Here is an 18376-nt window from a genome sequence, read left to right as displayed (position 1 = left end):
CAGGGAGAGGGGAGCTGGTGAGAGATGAGTTCCCAGAGATAAAGGAACTCAACAGTGAGATTTAAGATCATGCAGAACAGTCTAGGTTGTGTAAGGAGTTTGGACTTTATTCATTTGAAAAGATTACCTTGGCTACTCTGGAAAACTAACTGTAAAGGCACAGTGGGTAAGCAAAGAAACCAGCTAAGTGGCTAACAGTCCAAAGTACTAACACCTTGGCCTTGGGTGGTAGCAGTGGAGGTTGTTAAGAAGTGGTTTTATTTTCAACATACTTTGAAGATAAAGCCACCAAGACTTGGCAGAGGATGGGATGTAGGACTGAAATTGAAGGCTCAAGTATGACTCCTTGGCCTGAGCCACAAAGAGAATGAGGTGACCATTCACAGAGCTGGAGAATAACTGGAAAAGCTGATCTGGGGTGTGAGGATGAGAAATCCAGAGGTATGTTGTTGTTTTTCGGTTGTTTTGGTTTTCAGACAAGCTGAATTTGACGTGCTTATCAGACATCCAAGCAGAGGCAGAGCCTGGAGCTCCGAGGAGTGGTGGAACTGAGCAGTAATGTCTGAGTCACTGGTAACTGGTGGTATTTAAAACTGTGACCTTAGGCTATCTGGTGGGAGAATTTGCCCCAGGTGCATAATCGAGCAAATTTAAAAATCACTGGGTTAGGTCAATTTCTCACACAGTGAAATTGGATATTTATTCCTAGTTAATTAAGTACCTAAAGAATTCCTGGTTTCCAGTTAGACTTTTTTGTTTCGGCTGTGCTGCAGGGCTTGTAGGATCTTAGTTCCCCGACCAGGGATTGAACCCAGGCCCAGCAGTTAAAGACAAGTCCTAACTATTGGGCATTAGGGAATTCCCTAGACGCATTAAAAAACAAACAAACAAACGAGATATAACTAAAAAAAAAAAAACAAAAACCAACAAACCCACAGATCTTAGGAGTTCTATGAATTCTGACAATGGCATGTATCAGTGTTTCTATCATCCAGGGAAAATTCCCTCCTGGGCCTACTTAAATATACCTTTTAGTTAACTATATCGCTTCCCTAGTGGATCAAACAGTAAAGAATCTGCCTGCAATGCAGGAGATCCTGGGGTTCCATCCCTGGGCCGGGAAGATCCCCGGAGAAAGGAATAGCAATCTACTCCAGTATTCTCGCGTGGAGAATTCCACGGTCGGGGAGCCTGGCGGGCTACAGCTCACTAGAACATACAAAAGAAAACGCAAATCACAGTAGAGTGAAATTTCTACAAAGTGAACCCATCTGTAACCGGCATCCACAGCAAGAAAACAAAATACTGTTTGAACCGCAAAAGCCCCCTCGTGGTTCCTTTCTGTCATTGTCTCTCCTGCTTAAGGAAAAACTAATACGATTTTTAATGTCTCGCAGTTTTAGACTTCGTTTAAAAGGAACCAAACGATAGGACTTCCTCCTGGCTTCTTTTCCTTTAACATCAGGTTTGAAATTCGTGCACGTTGTGCATACCTGTCATTTGTTTTTGTACTGCCCTTCACATTCTTGACCATAATGGTCCGCCTGCTTTTTATACTCCTTTTCCTCCTTTGACTTGCAGATTCTAATCTCTACCTCGGACGACATTATAAAGCCGAATGCGGGCTATTTGACTTCTCAGAGGTTATTGTTTATGTTTTCGACGGGCTGCCAAAAGCTATAATAATCTGAAAAGAGGGTTTCTTAAGGGTCTTAGGAAGCGAGATAACGGGAGCTGTTAACAGGAGCAGAACGCATCCCCAGGAAAGCTTGGCTCACATTTTCTACGGTCGATGTTGTTCAGTCGCTAAGTCGATATCTATGGTCTACAGGCTCACTTAAACCGACTCCAAACCTGGGTGACAACTAAATTCCCAGAATGGTCGGTGAGGACTCCACGGGAAGTGCTTCCGCGGTGTACGGAGGGCAGGGGGGAAAAAAGAGAGTCGCTCAGTCATGTCCGACTCTTTGCAACCCCATGAACTATTACAGCCCGTCAAGCTCCTCTGTGCACGGGGTTTTCCAGGCAAGAATACTGGAGTGGGTTGCGGGGCCGCAACCGCTGGGCCCACGGAGATACCCATATATTACTACGCTTACTACCCGAGCCGCGACGCGGGTCCGGGTCACGTGCAACCCGTCCTCCTCTCCTGGTCCGTAGTGACGTCACCACGTCGTACACGCTAAATCGTGACGTCTACAGGTGCAGCTGTATTACTGGCCCCGCCGCGCTAATGGGTCCGGTCACGTGGTCCACCTCCTCTCGCGGTCCGTGATGACGTAACCACGTTGTACACACTAAGTCGTGCCGTCTCCAGAGCGCCAGAACGTATTGAAAATTAAAACTATTCTCTTCAGGACTCTGTAGTTAACGTTCTCGTTCCTTCTCATATCAATATAAATAGGTTTCCTTTTCTCCCCCTTTTTTCCCTGGCCTCGTAGAAGTTCACAAATTAGTCTTACACAAAATGGCCGCTTCGATGGCCCCGGGACCTAGAGCGCACGGAAACAACCGACTCTGTCAACTTCCGGTTTGGACCCCGCAGATTTCCGGGGTTGGGTTATGGTTATTACCTTACGGAAGGCAGCAGTTCCGAGCTGCGACTGCGCGGGCGGGACAAACGGGGTCAAAGTATACTCCGTAGAGTTCCCGGGCTGGGAGGTGGAGGTGTTACTCTTCTCGAACTGCCGGTTTGATCGCGAGAGTTGAGTGTTGCTAAGAGACGAGATGGCTGGGGCGGGGCCAGGAGAGGCGAGGCGGAGCCGAGCCCGGTAGGCGGTGTTTGAGGCTGGCTGGGCGGTGGCGAAGGACTCGCGAAGGTTCCAGAGGCGCCGCGTGCGGGAGGCGGGCCGAGATTTCGCGCAGGGTCAGGTGTGCTCGCCGGCCGTGTCCGCCGCTACTCGTGCCGGTGTTGTCTGCGCTCGCGGTGAGAGCGCTCGGTGCCGCGTTTCACGTTCTCCGTCCTACGCCCCTGCAGCCCGGGCCTTGCCTGACGCAGCCCGATCATGTCTTCAGCTTTGGAAGAGGTAAGGAGTTCGGCCCCATCTTCCTCGCTCGGCCTTGCTAGAGCTTTCCGCTCCGTCTCCCGCCCGTTTCCCGTGCCGAGCTGCCCTTCGGCCGCCGGCGGCACCTGCCAGTCGGGCCGCCCGCCTGCGTCCTCGGATTCCCGCCCTTGCCGCCTAGCCTCCCACCCGCCCAACTGCAGCGGCCTCGGTGCCGAGCCGGCCGCTGCGGGCCTCAGGGCCTCCGTTTCCCCCCGGAAAGTTGCTTTCCGACGCCTCCACGGCTCGGTGTGGGTGAGCGGGAGATGTGGTTCCAGGTGGCAGGTAGGTGCGGTGGTGGACCTGAGGGCTGGTCACCTTCACGTTATCCTCAGGCTCCTCCGCTCGCGTTACACTAGCCTGAGGACGTGAAGCTTCGTTAAATTACAGCTGATTGCAAAAACTGTTGTTCCATGGTAGAGGGCGGTTGGAAATGGGAAATTTTCGGTCCTAGCACTTAAATCTCTTAGTCATGTTTTCTCTGCACGGACTTTGGACAAGTTACGGTTCTTCTATGGGCCACAGTAGTATCCATTTCAGAGTCGTAAAGACCAAGAGTTCTAAATGTTGAAAACAGCAATCTGCCATAGGCGTTTTCAAAATTAAATAAATTGGCAAGTTAGTTGTAACTTAGTAGTGGTAAATATTTTTTTCTCTTTTAAGCCCTGTAAACTGAACAAAGGCAGTATTTGTGGAGACTGCGCAGTTACAGAACGGGAATCATAAACTTGATTTGCTCTTTTTCTGACTTAAGATGTCAATACTGTTATCCACAGTAAAGTGTTGAGTATCCACTGACTAGATTTGTTCTTTGGAAATCTAATGGTTAATATGAACAAGACTGGGAAATCTCACAATTGACTTTCGTGAATCTGAAAATTTGCTTTAAGTGAAGAAAACGCGCATGTGTGTGTTATTCTAGATAACTTGCCACAAGTTTGTTACGTTAAATATAGGCCTTGTTATGTTAAATATAGGCCTTATGGTACCATGTGCCCTGAGGAAAGAGTCTCTGAAGTGGCTTTTTTGTGTTTCAGTCGCTCAGTCCTGTCCGACTCTTCGCGACCCAATGGACTGCAGCATGCCAGGCTCCCCTGTCCATCACCAACTCCTGGAGCTTGCTCAGACTCATGTCCATCGAGTCGGTGATGCCATCCAACGATCTCGTCTTCTGTTGTCCCCTTTCTTACCCTCAGTCTTTCCCAGCATCAGGGTCTTTTCCAATGAGTCAGTTCTTCACATCAGGTGGCCAAAGTATTGGAGCTTCAGCTTCAGTCCTTCCAATGAATATTCAGGATTGATTTTCTTTAGGATTGACTGATCTTGCAGTGCAAGGGACTCTGAAGATTTTCTTCTCCAACACCACCATTGGAAAGCAACAGTTCTTCAGTGCTAAGCCTTCTTTATAGTCCATAAAGAAGTGGCTTTACAGTCCTACATATGGATAGTTCTGTACTAGTCATCTTCAAAGTAGGGAGCTTTCAAATTGCAGTGTATACATTTAGGGACAGTTTGGATTTTTGGTTGTGTTTGAGATGAAATTCACAGGTTTTAGCCATTTTCAAGTGCACAGTGCAGTGCTTTTTAGTGTGTTCACAGTGCTGTGCAGTCATCAGCACTGTATAATTTTTCAACCCTCAGAGAAATCTGTCAAGCAGCCATTAAGCAGTCACTTCCCATTACTCCTCCCGCCAGCCCCACCAGTCTAGTTCTCTCTCTATGGATTTGCCTGTTCTGAGCATTTCATAAAAGTGGAATGTTACAGTATATGACCGTTTTGCTTTTTGGCTTCTTTTACTTAGCATAATGTTTTCAAGTTCATTCCTTGGTGAAGCATGTATTTCTTTATATGGCTGAATAGTATTCTTTTGTTTGGATATACCGCATTTTCTTTACTCATAAGTTGATAGACACTTGGATGATTTTCACTCTTTGGGCCCCTAGAAGAGTGTTGCCCTGAATACTTGTGTACGCCTTTATATGTGGCTATATGGTTTTCAAATCTCTAGGTATATATCTGGGAGTGGAATTTTAGGGTCGTGTGGTAACTAAGAAACTGCTGAACTCCTTTCCAAAGTGCACCATTTCACATTGCCACAAACTGTGTGTGGAGGTTTCAGTTTCTACACGTCCTCAACTACACTTGTTTGCTGGATTTTGTTGTTAGTCATCCTAGTGGGTGTGAGGTGGATTTCATATGTTTGCTTAATGATGTTAAGCATCCTTTCCTGCGCTTGGTGGCCGTTTGTATATCTTTGGAGAAATGTCTACAACAAGTCCTTTGCCTGTTTCAAGGCACTTTGGTTTTAATGCTTCCTAGTGAAGAATTTGGAAATAAAGTATGTTTATGAATAGGGATAAAAGGGAGATGTGATTTTGCATAAGGAAAACAAATGAATACCTAGACAAATTAGGTAAGAAATGCTGTATCTAAGGTATGTGTACAGGAAAAGTCCCAAGGGATCAATTTTACTGGTCATATCTCTGCAAATAACAGAGAACTGAGGAATTACCTTAAACAGGCCTGCTGTAAGTTGCTTCAGACTTTGAGTGGATATCTTATTTTTGTAGTACTATAGAGTTTGGCTGTAGAAGGGCTTAGGAATCTCTTGCATAATTCTCAGTTTCTTTTTCTCCTAGAAAAAGGATTCCTATTTCAGTCAAGAAGTAAAACCTCTTGTTTAGACTATACATTTTCATTTGTTAAGTCCTTACTCTGAAAACAGAATATACTCATTGTGCATTTTAATTTTTTTGTCATCTTTTTATTATGATGTGAATTTTTAAAACCATGATAACAGAAAAGATTGATTTGAACTAAAAGGAACTTGGTACTATGCTTAAAAGAGGAGCTTGCAATTTTTGTCTTAGTAACATGAATTTTGGGAGGCGGTGATGGAATTTGTACAGGAGACTGGGCACAATTGGACTTTTTATACCAAGTTAACGGTTACAGATAGGTGAAACAAGCGCATCTGAGTTAAATGAGATAAAAGACCTGGGGTAAAAGGCATTTATACGGAACATGCAAAAAGTTTTTGCATTTTCTAAGACTCATAAACACTTTCAAGCTGTTCTTTGGGTATATACCAAGTTACCAAGCATTTAAATATTTTTATATTGAACCTTACATGATCTCTGGCTATAATGTCAGTCTTCCTGTCAAATTGCTAGTATCAAGTGAGAATGTAAAGTCATTTTAACAAAAATGAATCCCTTGTTTATAAAGATCTCATGTATTTGCAGTAGGTCAGAAGATAAGTGGGAAAAAGTTTTTAAGCCCATTATTTTTTAATAGTGTCTTGGTCTCTCTAGAAAGAGATAGAAATAGACCTGGGTAGGCCGTGTATTGGCGCGAGAAGAATGAGCAGGTGCATTCGCGGTGGTCGGGAGTGTGCTGGGTTTGTCCAGGTCCCCTACTGTGCGACCACGTCCCAGACTTGTGATGGTAAAATTAACCAGGAGCGTTAGAATCAGACAGCTTATTAGAAGAAATATGTCTTTTTTTATCTTTTGTCTTAAAATAGTAAGCTTTTTTATTTATACTATTTGGGGTGGGAAGATCATTGAGGACCAATCATTGATGAAACGTAGAGAATTACCTCAGTGGAGTAGCTGTATCATTTCACCATGCTTATCATGTACTCATTTATTTTAATATTTAAAAAATTCCTAGTATCTGATGACAGGATTGCATGTTACAGTGAAATCCATGAATCCCTTTTTGTTGAATTTATTCATCTTATCAGGAAATATTTATAAATCACAAACGTATCTTGTAAATACAATTTTTAAAACAAAGGCAGATAGCAAACAGTCTACCAAACTGGAAAAATCTGGCTTGATTACCTATTGTTAATTCCAAGTTTTCCTTTTTAAAAGAAAGGGACCTTGAGTTATTTACAATTCAGTAGGCTGAAGGAAAGACTCCTAGTTGCTACCAATCCTAGACGATTTAAGTGACCCTCTTATTCTTAGCTCTTAGTTCAATAAGTTGAAATGATCAATATGTGCAATATCAGACTATCTTTTTTTATCATATCTAATTTATCTTTTATTTTAACACAGCTCCAGAAAGATCTAGAAGAGGTGAAGGTGCTGCTGGAAAAAGCCACTAGGAAAAGAGTACGTGATGCACTGACAGCTGAAAAATCCAAGATTGAGACAGAAATGAAGAATAAGATGCAGCAGAAATCACAGAGGAAAGCAGAACTTACAGAAAATGAGAAGCCAGCTGCTGTGGTTGCTCCTATTACAACAGGATATACAGTGAAAATCAGTAATTATGGTATGACTTGTCCCTCACATCACATCCAGCTCTTTCTGCCTCTGAGGAGGCCTGTTCTTCAGTAGTGACTAACAAAATCATTTTTGAAAAGTTTTGAGTGAGTGTTTTGGTCATTCGAAATAGAGGACCGGTCAGCTCTTATTTAATAAGATGGTTTTTAAGAGATTAAAAAGGAACCTATTCTGAAATATATTCAGTATATGTGGACTCAGCTTTGTATCTGTGTGTATTTATCAAAGAAAATTTGGATAATAGGAAAAAAAAACATGAAGGAGAAAATAATAGTAATTCTACTATTCAGAGATACTCTAGTAATAACCGTAATACTGTTTAGAATACAATATTTTATAAGGGATATAATGCATGTCCCAAAAAAACACATGTACAATTAACATTTTTAAACTAAAGTGGAAAAGCATTAATCAATACTTGTTTATTTTACCACAAAATTGTAAGCATTCAGTATTTCCAACTCATTGGTAATAGTGATATATTGATATATGTTAGCTTGCTATGTATTTAAACTTTTTTCTTGTGTGTATGTGTATATACACTTTTTTTTTAGATTTGCTGAATTTTCATATGTATCTTTTTTACTGGAGTATAGTTGCTTTACAGTGTTGTATTAGTTTCTGTTGTACGGCAAAGTGAATCAGCTATGGGTATACTTACGTTCCCTCTTTTTTGGATTTCCTTCCCATTTAGGTCACCACAGAGCACTGAGTCGAGTTCCCTGTACTACGTAGTCAGTTCTTACACCTGTTTTATACACAGTAGTGTATATATGTAAATCCCAATCCATCCCACCACCCCCGCCCCATTCCCCCTTGGAATCTGTGTGTGTTCTCTATGTCTGTGTGTCTTATTTTTACTTTGCAGATAAGTTCACCTATACCGTTCTCTTTCTGACTCACTTCACTCTAAGACAATCTCTAGGTCCATTCACATCTCTGCAAATGGCACAGTTTCATTCCTTTTTATGCTGAGTAATATTGCATTGTATGTATGTACCACATCTTCTTTATTCATTCCTCTAGATGGACATCTAGGTTCCTTCCCTGTCCTGGCTGTTATAGTGCATCAGTGAACATTGGAACGCATGTGTCTTTTGAATTATGGTTTTCTCTGGGTTTGTGCCCAGAAGCGAGACTGCTGGATCATACAGTAATTCTGTCTTTACTTTCTTAAGGAAACTCCAGACTGCTCTCCACTGCGACTACACCAATTTACATTCCCACCTACAGTGGAGGAGGGTTCCCTTTGCTCCATACCTTTTCCAGCATTTGTTGTTTGTAGATTTTTTGATGAGGGCTAGTTTCATATATATGGACAGCTTTTTGTCTTCCTGTTTCCTATTTCACTTTGCCAAACCACCACCCATATTAACTGAGGAAGGGAATCCAGTTAAATTCAAAAAACATTTCTGAGCATCTAATATCTTGTATTGTACTTGGACTTGTGAATACAAAACAGTGAGCAAGACCCAGTCCCTGCTCATGGTGTGGTTGGGACATATACACCTGGTACCATAACAATGTCATAATACCATTTTTCCTCAGTTGACTGTAGACTTTTATTTTGGAAGCAGTACAGCTTGAAGTCTGAGTAATGAGCTCTCATGAAGGCAGGAATAATCTTTTTTTCTTTGTGCTCTCAATATCTAGCACGTAGTAAGTACTTAATAAATATTTGCTTAACCGAATAAAGCTTTATTAAGTATTATGAGACTATAGCTGATAAAATAACTCTGCTGGAAGGTAAGAGTCAGGGAGAAATAGAAGAAACATCTCAGTTTAAAAGGTGCGTTCAGCACTTGTGAAGAAAAGAGAATTGTATGAGCAAAGGACATAGAGATATGAAGGTCATCATGTGTTTTGAGTATTGTCATAGCAAAAAGCAGTTTAAATGCTGTGTTTAAGTGATGTGCTGCAGTACTGTAGGAAATATGCTAAGTACTTCTTTGACTATAGAAAACTGGCCTGAAGGTGGTAGGGCTGTGGCATCTTAACTAGAAATCTAGGTTTGTGTTTGGGGAGAAACTTGTCGGTGGGGAGGATGGGTTGAATGGATGGGAACAAACTAAATGAAATTCTCCAGAACCGTCTAGCACATTTTTTTTTTAAACACTACATTTCTATTATACTGGACCAGGTAAGAAAATGTCATATATATATAGTATATAATAAATACATAAAAATATATTTTGTTATGTAATATGCTTTTTATATGATGTTTGTGTGTTTTCTGTAAACCCTCTAGGTTAGAGACTAAATAGTTTGATAATATATACTGAAATAACATTTTTTAGATGTTGTTAGTCAAATTTGGTGTATTTGGATGAATTTGACTCTAAATTTATATTCTGCTTTATCAGGGAAAGGGATTGAGGAAGCTAGGATTGCATTTGTTGAACTGCTTAGAGAAGTGGATATGATTATGGAATTAGATAATTATCTGAATTTTTTTTATGAACTAGATGCATTTGCTGTTCCAGAGATAGTATCAGGTTTTACTTCTGTTGTTTTCTGTTGTTATTGTTACCAGGATGGGACCAGTCAGATAAGTTTGTGAAAATCTACATTACCTTACCTGGAGTTCATCAAGTGCCTGCTGAGAGTGTGCAGGTGAATTTCACAGAGAGGTGAGTTCTCACAGTGGAGAAGATTGCTTTATAATGGGTCCTTTCCTTTGCAGTTTCTAAAATTCTGCTTGAGTATTAATTATCCTTGACATCCGCTTTAAAAGTTGAGTCTTCTGCTCTGAGATGGCCAAATGTACATCCTAAAATAGGACTGTGGCTTTTTTCCACAGGAACTGATTATCACCTTTTATAGAACCAGAAAGATAATGTACTTACTATTGTGTTGTAGGTCATTTGATCTTTTGGTAAAGAACCTAAATGGGAAGAGTTACTCCATGATTGTGAACAATCTCTTGAAACCCATCTCTGTGGAAGGCAGTTCAAAAAAGGTAAGTTTACGTTTTTGGTCATAATACTGTGAAATCTTATGAAATGAAGATGAACTGGAATTAACTTATCCTGCTGCTTGTTTTTTAAATAAAGTTTTATTTGGACATAGCCATGCTCACCTGTGTACGTGTTGTCTGTGGCTGCTTTTGTGCTACAATGGCAAGTTTAAGCAGCTACAGTATACCATGTGGCCCACAAAGCCTGAAATGTTAAATTTATCTAGTAGCTCTTTACAGAAAGAGTTTGCCAGCTCCTGCTCTAGAAAAGTAGATTATAAAAATAATGCATTAAAATCAGGAGGGTATTGAACAAACAGAAAATAGTTAGAATGAGACTTGGGTTTTAATGCCAGGTTTATCACTTGCTGTGACCTTTGGCAGCTCACTTCATCACTTTGTACCTCAGTTTTCTCATTTGTACAATGGGAATAAAATTTGTTTCACAAAATTGAAATAAAGTGTCTTTGAAAATGTTTTTCACTGATTCATATAATCTCTACCTAATTTAAATAAACTTGAATGCCTCTGGTATATAGACGTGACATTCTGCTGTGTTTACATAGTTATGAAGCAGCTGAAAGGTAACATTAGAATATAGTTTAATGATTAGCTTATGACTCCCTGCTCCTTTCTTTGTCCACTAATGGCATAGTTGAAGGTAGTACTCAAAGAACTCCTAGAGTCATATGAATATTTGTTGAAAGGGTTATATATTCTTGCTCTTTTTGCATATTCACCTTCCAAACTCCTTAACCAATACTGCCTGACATGATTTTCTGCATGACTCTGACTGCTCTTACCGTATTATTCTGTCCTTCAGTCATCAAAATCCAGCATTCCTCCTCATTTTCAAATAACCAAAATCATCCCTTCTTGGAGCCTTTCTCCTTGCCATGTCAACTGCCTGGAAGGCCCTCTTTTGCTGGATCTTGGGCCACAGCTCAAATTTCACCTCAGAAAGGCCTTCCGAGTGAAGTTCCTTCCCTAGTCCCCATTAATATCCTCTTTAATCTCCCGCAGTCCCATTAATACCCTCTTTTGATAGCACCTAGTATTTGAAGGTATTCCAGTTTTACTTGTATATGATTTCATTTCTCCATAAGTCTTCAGACTCCAGCCTATTTATAAAACTATTACTAATACCTAAACAGGTCTTGTACATAACAGTAACTCAAGTAATTGAGTAAATAATTATATTCTGAATATTCATGCTTATCACCATGTGTTCTAAGTTGTACCTGTTTTCTACTTTTTTCCTAGGTCAAGACAGATACAGTTCTGATCTTATGTAGAAAGAAAGCAGAAAACACGCGGTGGGACTACCTGACTCAGGTTGAAAAAGAATGCAAAGAGAAGGAGTGAGTCTGTTCTCATTTATTTGAGAATTATAATGTATTTTTTACTGGGATTATAGATTTTCATTGATAGTAGTCTGTAATTTGTATTATATTTGTATTATAGTCTATAATTTGACCACTTACCTTATGTCCTCTGACTGACCAGCCCATGTCTGCTTCCAGCTTGTCAGAGGGCACCAGAAGGGGGCATGTGTCTAGTAGGTTGCTTCTTAAGGAGGTCTTTGACTTGTGGTTGGTTGTTTTTGCCAGTTCTTAACCCCGGGCTGTGGTGCTTCTATACAGGTAACTGCTCCTTCCTGGGAGACTGCATTTCAGTAGTTACAGAGTAGCCCAGATACCCATATACAGTTTTTGAGTTCCACAAGTTTCTGCTATATAATTAGAATTTCACTATCACTGGTGGGCTTCCCTCATAGCTCAGTTGGTAAAGAATCTGCCTGCAATGCAGGAGACCTGGGTTCAATTCCTGGGTCAGGAAGATCCCCGGAGAAGGAAATGGCAATCCACTCCAGTATTATTGCTTGGAAAATTCCATGGACAAAGGAGCCTGGTGGGCTACTGTCCATGGGGTCGCAAGAGTTGGACACGACTGAGCGACTAAACCACCACCACCATCACTGGTACAGAGTGAAAAAGAGAATATTTTTATCCTACTTAGTAATGGCTATTCTGAAAAACATTTTTATTCAGAGCTGCTTCTATTCTAGGTTAAACATTCCTCTGTTCTCCTGCAGTGGTAATGTGCTAACGTTGCGCCAGTTAGCCATCGACATCTCTTACTCCCCCTTCCCACAGCCACTGGGTATTTGGGTTGTGGTTGGCTAAGGTTAGGCATTATCTGTGGAATTGCTTTTAAATCTAGAATGGGTCACCTGAATATAGGAACCTGTCTTACTGTTACTGTATCCCAAGAATCTGGCATTTAATGAGGTGAGTGGAAAAGTTAACAGGCCCAGTTTGCACACTGATTAAACTAGAAGTGTGCTTTTATACCACCAAGCCCAAGACTCTTGTATTTCAGTCTTAAGAGGAAGGCTTTTCTAATTAAAATATATATGTGCTTCAGTATGTGTCTATGTGTTATAATGTATGTTTATTTTTCTCTCAATGAAATTTTCATAATACATGAGGAAACATGGTTTTAAAACATTAAAACAGTTCAGAAAGGTTAACGATTACCTTTTCTGCTAAAACTCCAAGAAATGCCAGGGTCCCAAGATAACAACCCCTTACCGTTTTTGATGACATTCTTTGATGAGCTAGCTGTGGGTGTATATTGTCTTAGATAAATTCGTGCATGTTTTGATTCTTTCTTTTAGGATACTGTCTGGCTCTTATCTCGTGTACTTCCTACAGCCTAATTAGTCTCTCTGTACTTAGTAATCATAAGGTATAAAATGTTATATATATATTCCTCCACTATTTATTGTGTATTTTTTTTTTAATAGAAAGCCCTCCTATGACACTGAAACAGATCCTAGTGAGGGATTAATGAATGTTCTAAAGAAAATTTATGAAGATGGAGATGATGATATGAAGCGAACCATTAATAAAGCCTGGGTGGAATCAAGAGAGAAGCAAGCCAAAGGAGATACAGACTTCTGAGACTTTAAAGTCTTTTGGGAACTGTGATGTGGAAAAATGATGTTTCCAATAAGGAAATGTTGCTGAGCTGCACAAATAAATCTGACATATAACTACTTACACAGCCTTCTTCTAAGTAAAGGCAATGAATTCTCCACTTCCTGCTGGAGGATTTATTTAAGTAAAATATGCTTATTAAACACTTCCTCAATGGATGGTTTTTTTAGTAACCAGGCCATTTTATTCAAGAAGAGTAATGTTGTATTCTGGTGTGAAATGTAAAAAAGCAAATCTTGCCTAATGAAAATGCCACATTGTGTGTATTGTTCAGCTCAGAGGTAGAAAACAAAGTTCGTGCTTGCCTTTCAGTTCCTAACATCAGCTCCCACCAGTGTAAGAATAAAAATAAAGCCTGAATTTTTACATAAAATGCAAATTTGTACCTGTGTTTTAAGATTGTTATAGAGGTTGATTGCTTTACTCCCACAGCTTAAGTAATGCACATAGCATGTATCACAATGGCCTAATCTAATCACAAATATTTTTCTCCAAGCTTAAATATATTTATGAATAAATTAGAACTAAATCAAAACATAACAAACACATTTGTATGGTACTAATAAGGATTTTTGCTATGGATCAGATAGATGGCTTATAAAAACAGTAACCCTAGAGCAAAACTAAATGTGCACACCCATGCATTTTATGCTCAGAAACGTTAGTAAAGCTCTTCTGTCCAAGAGTATGTTAGAAATGTCAGGTTTTTAGGGGTATTGTTTATTTAAAGGTTATTATTCCTCCTAAAATGACAAGAGCAAGATGCATAACGCCCCACAATAACCAAAAACATTGAAAGAATTCTAAAATTATTAACAGTTTCTTAGAAAAAGGAATGTAAAGTGACCTTTAACATACAAAAGTTCCTTGTTCAGAAGAGAAATAATTTTAAAACAGTCTAAAACATACTGACTGTTACGGTATGGGGCAATACATATATGGTAATGGATTAAAAAGGTTGAGAAGCTTAAAACTAGTATAGAGGAATACTTGGTAGTATTTACCAGAATTATATATGTATGTATCCTCTCACAGTTCTACTAGGCTCTTTCCCAAAGATAACACTGGCAAAAATTTGGAGTGATACTGAGGTATACACACGATTGGAGACACCCGAATGTCAACTCATAGGGGGATGGGTGAGTAAACTAGTACTTTGAAACATCTACACAGAAAGTACTGATAGTCACCAAAAAATGAAGATTGTTTCCATATACTGATATACAGTGATCAACCAGGATACAGTAAGTGGAAAAGCAAAGTGCAGAACTTTGTTTCTGTTAAACCTACCTTAGTGTCGGCCAGGGTGAGAAATATGAATATGTAAAATATATATATATATATTTGCATATAAATAGACAATGGAAGAAAAAATTCAAAACTAATAAAAATGGCCACCAATAGGGAAAGAAAAGAGATGGGATGGGAGCAATCCTGTGAATGTACCTTTTTCCATTGTTTTGACCACCTAAAATTTAAGAATTTAAAACCTAAAAACCTGGGGACAGATCAAGATGGCAGAGGAAAAGTATGTGGAACTCACCTCATACAAATAGAGCAAAAATACACCCACCTAAAGAATAATTCTCACCAAATGCCCACTGAACACTGGTGACAGATCTCATAGAACCAAAGTGGCAAGAAATAGCGCCACGTAGCTGGGTAGGACGAAACTGACCAGTTTCCTCACCCTGGGATCCTTCACCAGCTGAAAGGTTAGCCTCAGGCGCAAAGAGGGTGGGGAGGGTGCAACACCCAGCTTGTGGCAGGCAGGGCAGAAAGATCAGCATGGAGGGTCATGCCACCTCTGCGCTTCCTAGGCCAAGCGAAGGGAATTGTATTTTATAAAAACCTGTAAGGGAGAAGAATCTGAAAAAATAACAGATATGTGTATGTATAGCTGAATCACTGTGGTACACCTGAAACATTATTGAATAACTCAACTACATTTCAATTAAATCATGATCAAAACAAAATACCTTAGGAATGAACTTGGCTCAGCTGGTAAAGAGCCCTCAACGCAAGAGACATGGGTTTGATCCCAGGTTGGAAAGATTGCCTGGTGAAGGCAGTATTCTGGCCTGGAGAACTCCATGGACTGTATAGTCCGTGGGATCGCAAAGAGTCGGACAGGACTGAGTGACTTTGACTTCACTTCAGGAATGAATCTAATCAAGAAGGTGAAATACATGCTGAAAACTATAATAAAACACTGATAAAGGATATAGAAGGTGGTTCAAAGAAACAAAAACATGCCATGTTGGATTAGAAGAACTAGTTAAAATGGCCATACTACCCAAAGCAATATACAGGTTTAATGCAATCAATGTACCCATGACATTTTTCACAGAACTAGAACAAGTAATCCTAAAACTTACATAGAACCACAGAAGATCCAGAACTATCAATGCAATCCTTAGGAGGAAAAACAAAGCTGGAAGCATAACCCTCCTAGACTTCAGACAGTACTACAAAGCCACCCTAGGCAAAATAGTATGGTGTTGGCACAAAAACAGACATGGATCAGTGGAAGGGAACAGAAAGTCCAAAAATAAACCCACAAACCTGTGGTCAGTTATCTTCGATAAAGGAGGCAAGACTATATAATGGAGAAAAAGCCTCTTATGCAATTGGTGGTGGGAACGCTGAACAGTTGCATGTAAATCCAGACTTATTTCAGGAAATAAGTTCCTTACAGAAAAATGACAGCTAATGCAGAAAAATCATGGAATGTAGAAAATCATTAATTGAAACAGAGGTCAGGGTAACAACCACCAGTGAAATGCTAAAATCATTAATGACACCCCTTCAAATGCAGGGGTGATGCTGCCCCTCCTGAATCCACTGAACTTAAATCAGGAGGCAAGGGATGAGACTGCCAGCAAAGAGAACAGTGGAAGCAAAGGCATCAAACAGTGAAACTGTGGCCACGTCAAGTATCAGAACTAAGAAGCACACAACAAAGGCCGTATCAAGGAAGGCATCACATATGTGAAGGAGCTAACACTTAAATACCAGCTGTCAGAGTTTTAAGCAAAGGAATGGAATGAGAGTTCGCTCTACAGACAAATGACTGTAGAGCAAAAGTTGGACAACCAGATATGAGCCTTCTGATGTAATGGAACAGGATACACAGCATCCATTCCTAAAATATTAAACCTGAATCTGGTCAAGCTACTGGATGTAAATACCACTTTATAGGAATAGACTAAGTTAAAGGACACATAAAGACGCAAACAGCCAAATGTTGACATTCTTTAGGACCAATAACCTGGCTCCTCCAGCAAATGAATTACATGAAGAAAAAAGGGAGTAGAGATGGAAAAAAAAAAAAAAATGTGAACAGTACCTGAACCTGATTCAAAGGAAAAGGTAGGTTATCATCAGTGATATGCCAGAAGTCAGCAGCTTTCATGTTCTCCTTATGATCTGTAATCAGTAAAGTCACTCAGTCATGTCCAGCTCTTTGCAACCCCACGGACTGCAGCACTCCAGGCTTCCCTGACCAGCATCAACTCCCGGAGCTTGCTCAAATCCATGTCCATCAAGTCGGTGATGCCATCCAACCATCTCATCCTCTGTCTTCCCCTTCTCCTCCTGCCTTCAGTCTTTCCCAGCATCAGGGTCTTTTCCAGTGACTCAGTTCTTTGCATCAGGTGGCCAGAGTACTGGAGTTTCAGCTTCAACATCAGTCCTTCCAATGAACATTCAAACTGATTTCCTTTAGGATTAATGGTTTGATCTCCTCGCAGTCGAAGGGACTCTCAAGAGTCTTCTCCAAAGCCACAGTTCAAATACGTCAATTCTTTGGTGCTCAGCTTTCTTTATAGTCCAACTCTCACATCCATACATGACTACTGGAAAAACCATAGCCTTGACTAGATGGACCTTTGTTGGCAAAGTAATGTCTCTGTCTAGGTTGGTCATAGCTTTTCTTCCAAGGAGCTAGCGTCTTTTAATGGCTGCAGTCACCATCTGCAGTGATTTTGGAGCTCCCCAAAACAGTCTGTCACTGTTTCCATCGTTTCCCCATCTATTTACCTGAAGTGATGGGACTGGATGCCACGATAATAGTTTTTAATGTTGAGTTTTAAGCCAGCTTTTGCACCCTCCTCTTTCACTTTCATCAAGAAGCTCTTCAGTTCCTCTTCACTTTCTGCTATAAGGGTGGTGTCATCTGCATATCTGAGGTTAATGATATTTCTCCCAGCAATCTTGATTCCAGCTTGTGCTTCGTCCAGCCCAGCCATTTCACATGATATATTCTGTATGTAAGTTAAATAAGCAGGGTGACAATATACAGCCTTGACGTACTCCTTTCCTAATTTGGAACCAGTCTGTTGTCCCATGTCCAGTTCTAACTGTTGCTTCTTGACCTGCATACAGATTTCTCAGGAGGCAGATAAGGTGGTCTAGTATTCCCATCTCTTTAAGAATTTTCCAGTTTGTTGTGATCTACAAAGACTTTGGTGTAATCAATAAAGCAGAAGTAGATATTTTCCTGAAATTCTCTTGCCTTTTCAATGATGCAACGGATGTTGGCAATTTGATCTCCAGTTACTCTGCCTTTCCTAAATCCAGCTTGAACATCTGGAAATTCACAGTTCACATACTGTTGAAGCCTGGCTTTGGAGAATTTTGAGCATTACTTTGCTAGCGTGTGAGATGAGTGCAGTTGTGCAGTAGTTTGAATATTTTTTGGCATTGACCTTCTTTGGGATTGGAATGAAAACTGACCTTTTCCAGTCCTGTGGCCACTGCTGAGTTTTCCAAATTTGCTGGCATATTGAGTGCAGCACTTTCACAGCATCATCTTTTAGGATTTGAAATAGCTCAACTGGAATTCCATCACCTCCACTAGCTTTGTTCATAGTGATGGTTCCTAAGGCCCACTTGACTTAGCATTCCAGGATCTAGGTGAGTGGCTCTAGGTGAGTGATCACACCATCATGGTTATCTGGGTCATCAAAGATCTTTTTTTGTATAGTTCTTCTGTGTATTCTTGCCACCTCTTCTTAATATCTTCTGCTTTTGTTAGGTCCATACCATTTCTGTCCTTTATTGAGCCCATCTTTGCA

General features: G+C 40.4%; 1 protein-coding gene and 1 long non-coding RNA gene across 2 annotated transcripts; one reads left to right on the top strand and one right to left on the bottom strand.

Annotated features, from left to right (window-relative positions):
- On the bottom strand, positions 1-2684 carry LOC123333662. Its single transcript, XR_006551105.2, has 2 exons — positions 2574-2684; positions 1-2492 (listed from the first exon to the last, which is right to left on the bottom strand). It is a non-coding gene; the product is annotated as an uncharacterized LOC123333662 (long non-coding RNA).
- A 129-nt stretch (positions 2685-2813) lies between these two features.
- Positions 2814-13671, top strand: LOC102395438 (calcyclin binding protein). The gene is made up of 6 exons (XM_006060361.4): positions 2814-3026; positions 7110-7329; positions 9874-9970; positions 10200-10299; positions 11560-11657; positions 13106-13671. The coding sequence occupies exons 1-6, from the start codon at positions 3006-3008 to the stop codon at positions 13260-13262; spliced, it is 693 nt and encodes a 230-aa protein (XP_006060423.1). The 5' UTR covers positions 2814-3005; the 3' UTR covers positions 13263-13671.
- The last annotated feature ends 4705 nt before the right edge of the window (positions 13672-18376 follow it).

This window comes from Bubalus bubalis, chromosome 5, assembly GCF_019923935.1.
Source record: "Bubalus bubalis isolate 160015118507 breed Murrah chromosome 5, NDDB_SH_1, whole genome shotgun sequence".
NCBI classification, from domain to species: Eukaryota; Metazoa; Chordata; class Mammalia; order Artiodactyla; family Bovidae; genus Bubalus; species Bubalus bubalis.
This window is presented reverse-complemented; position numbering and strand designations above follow the sequence as displayed.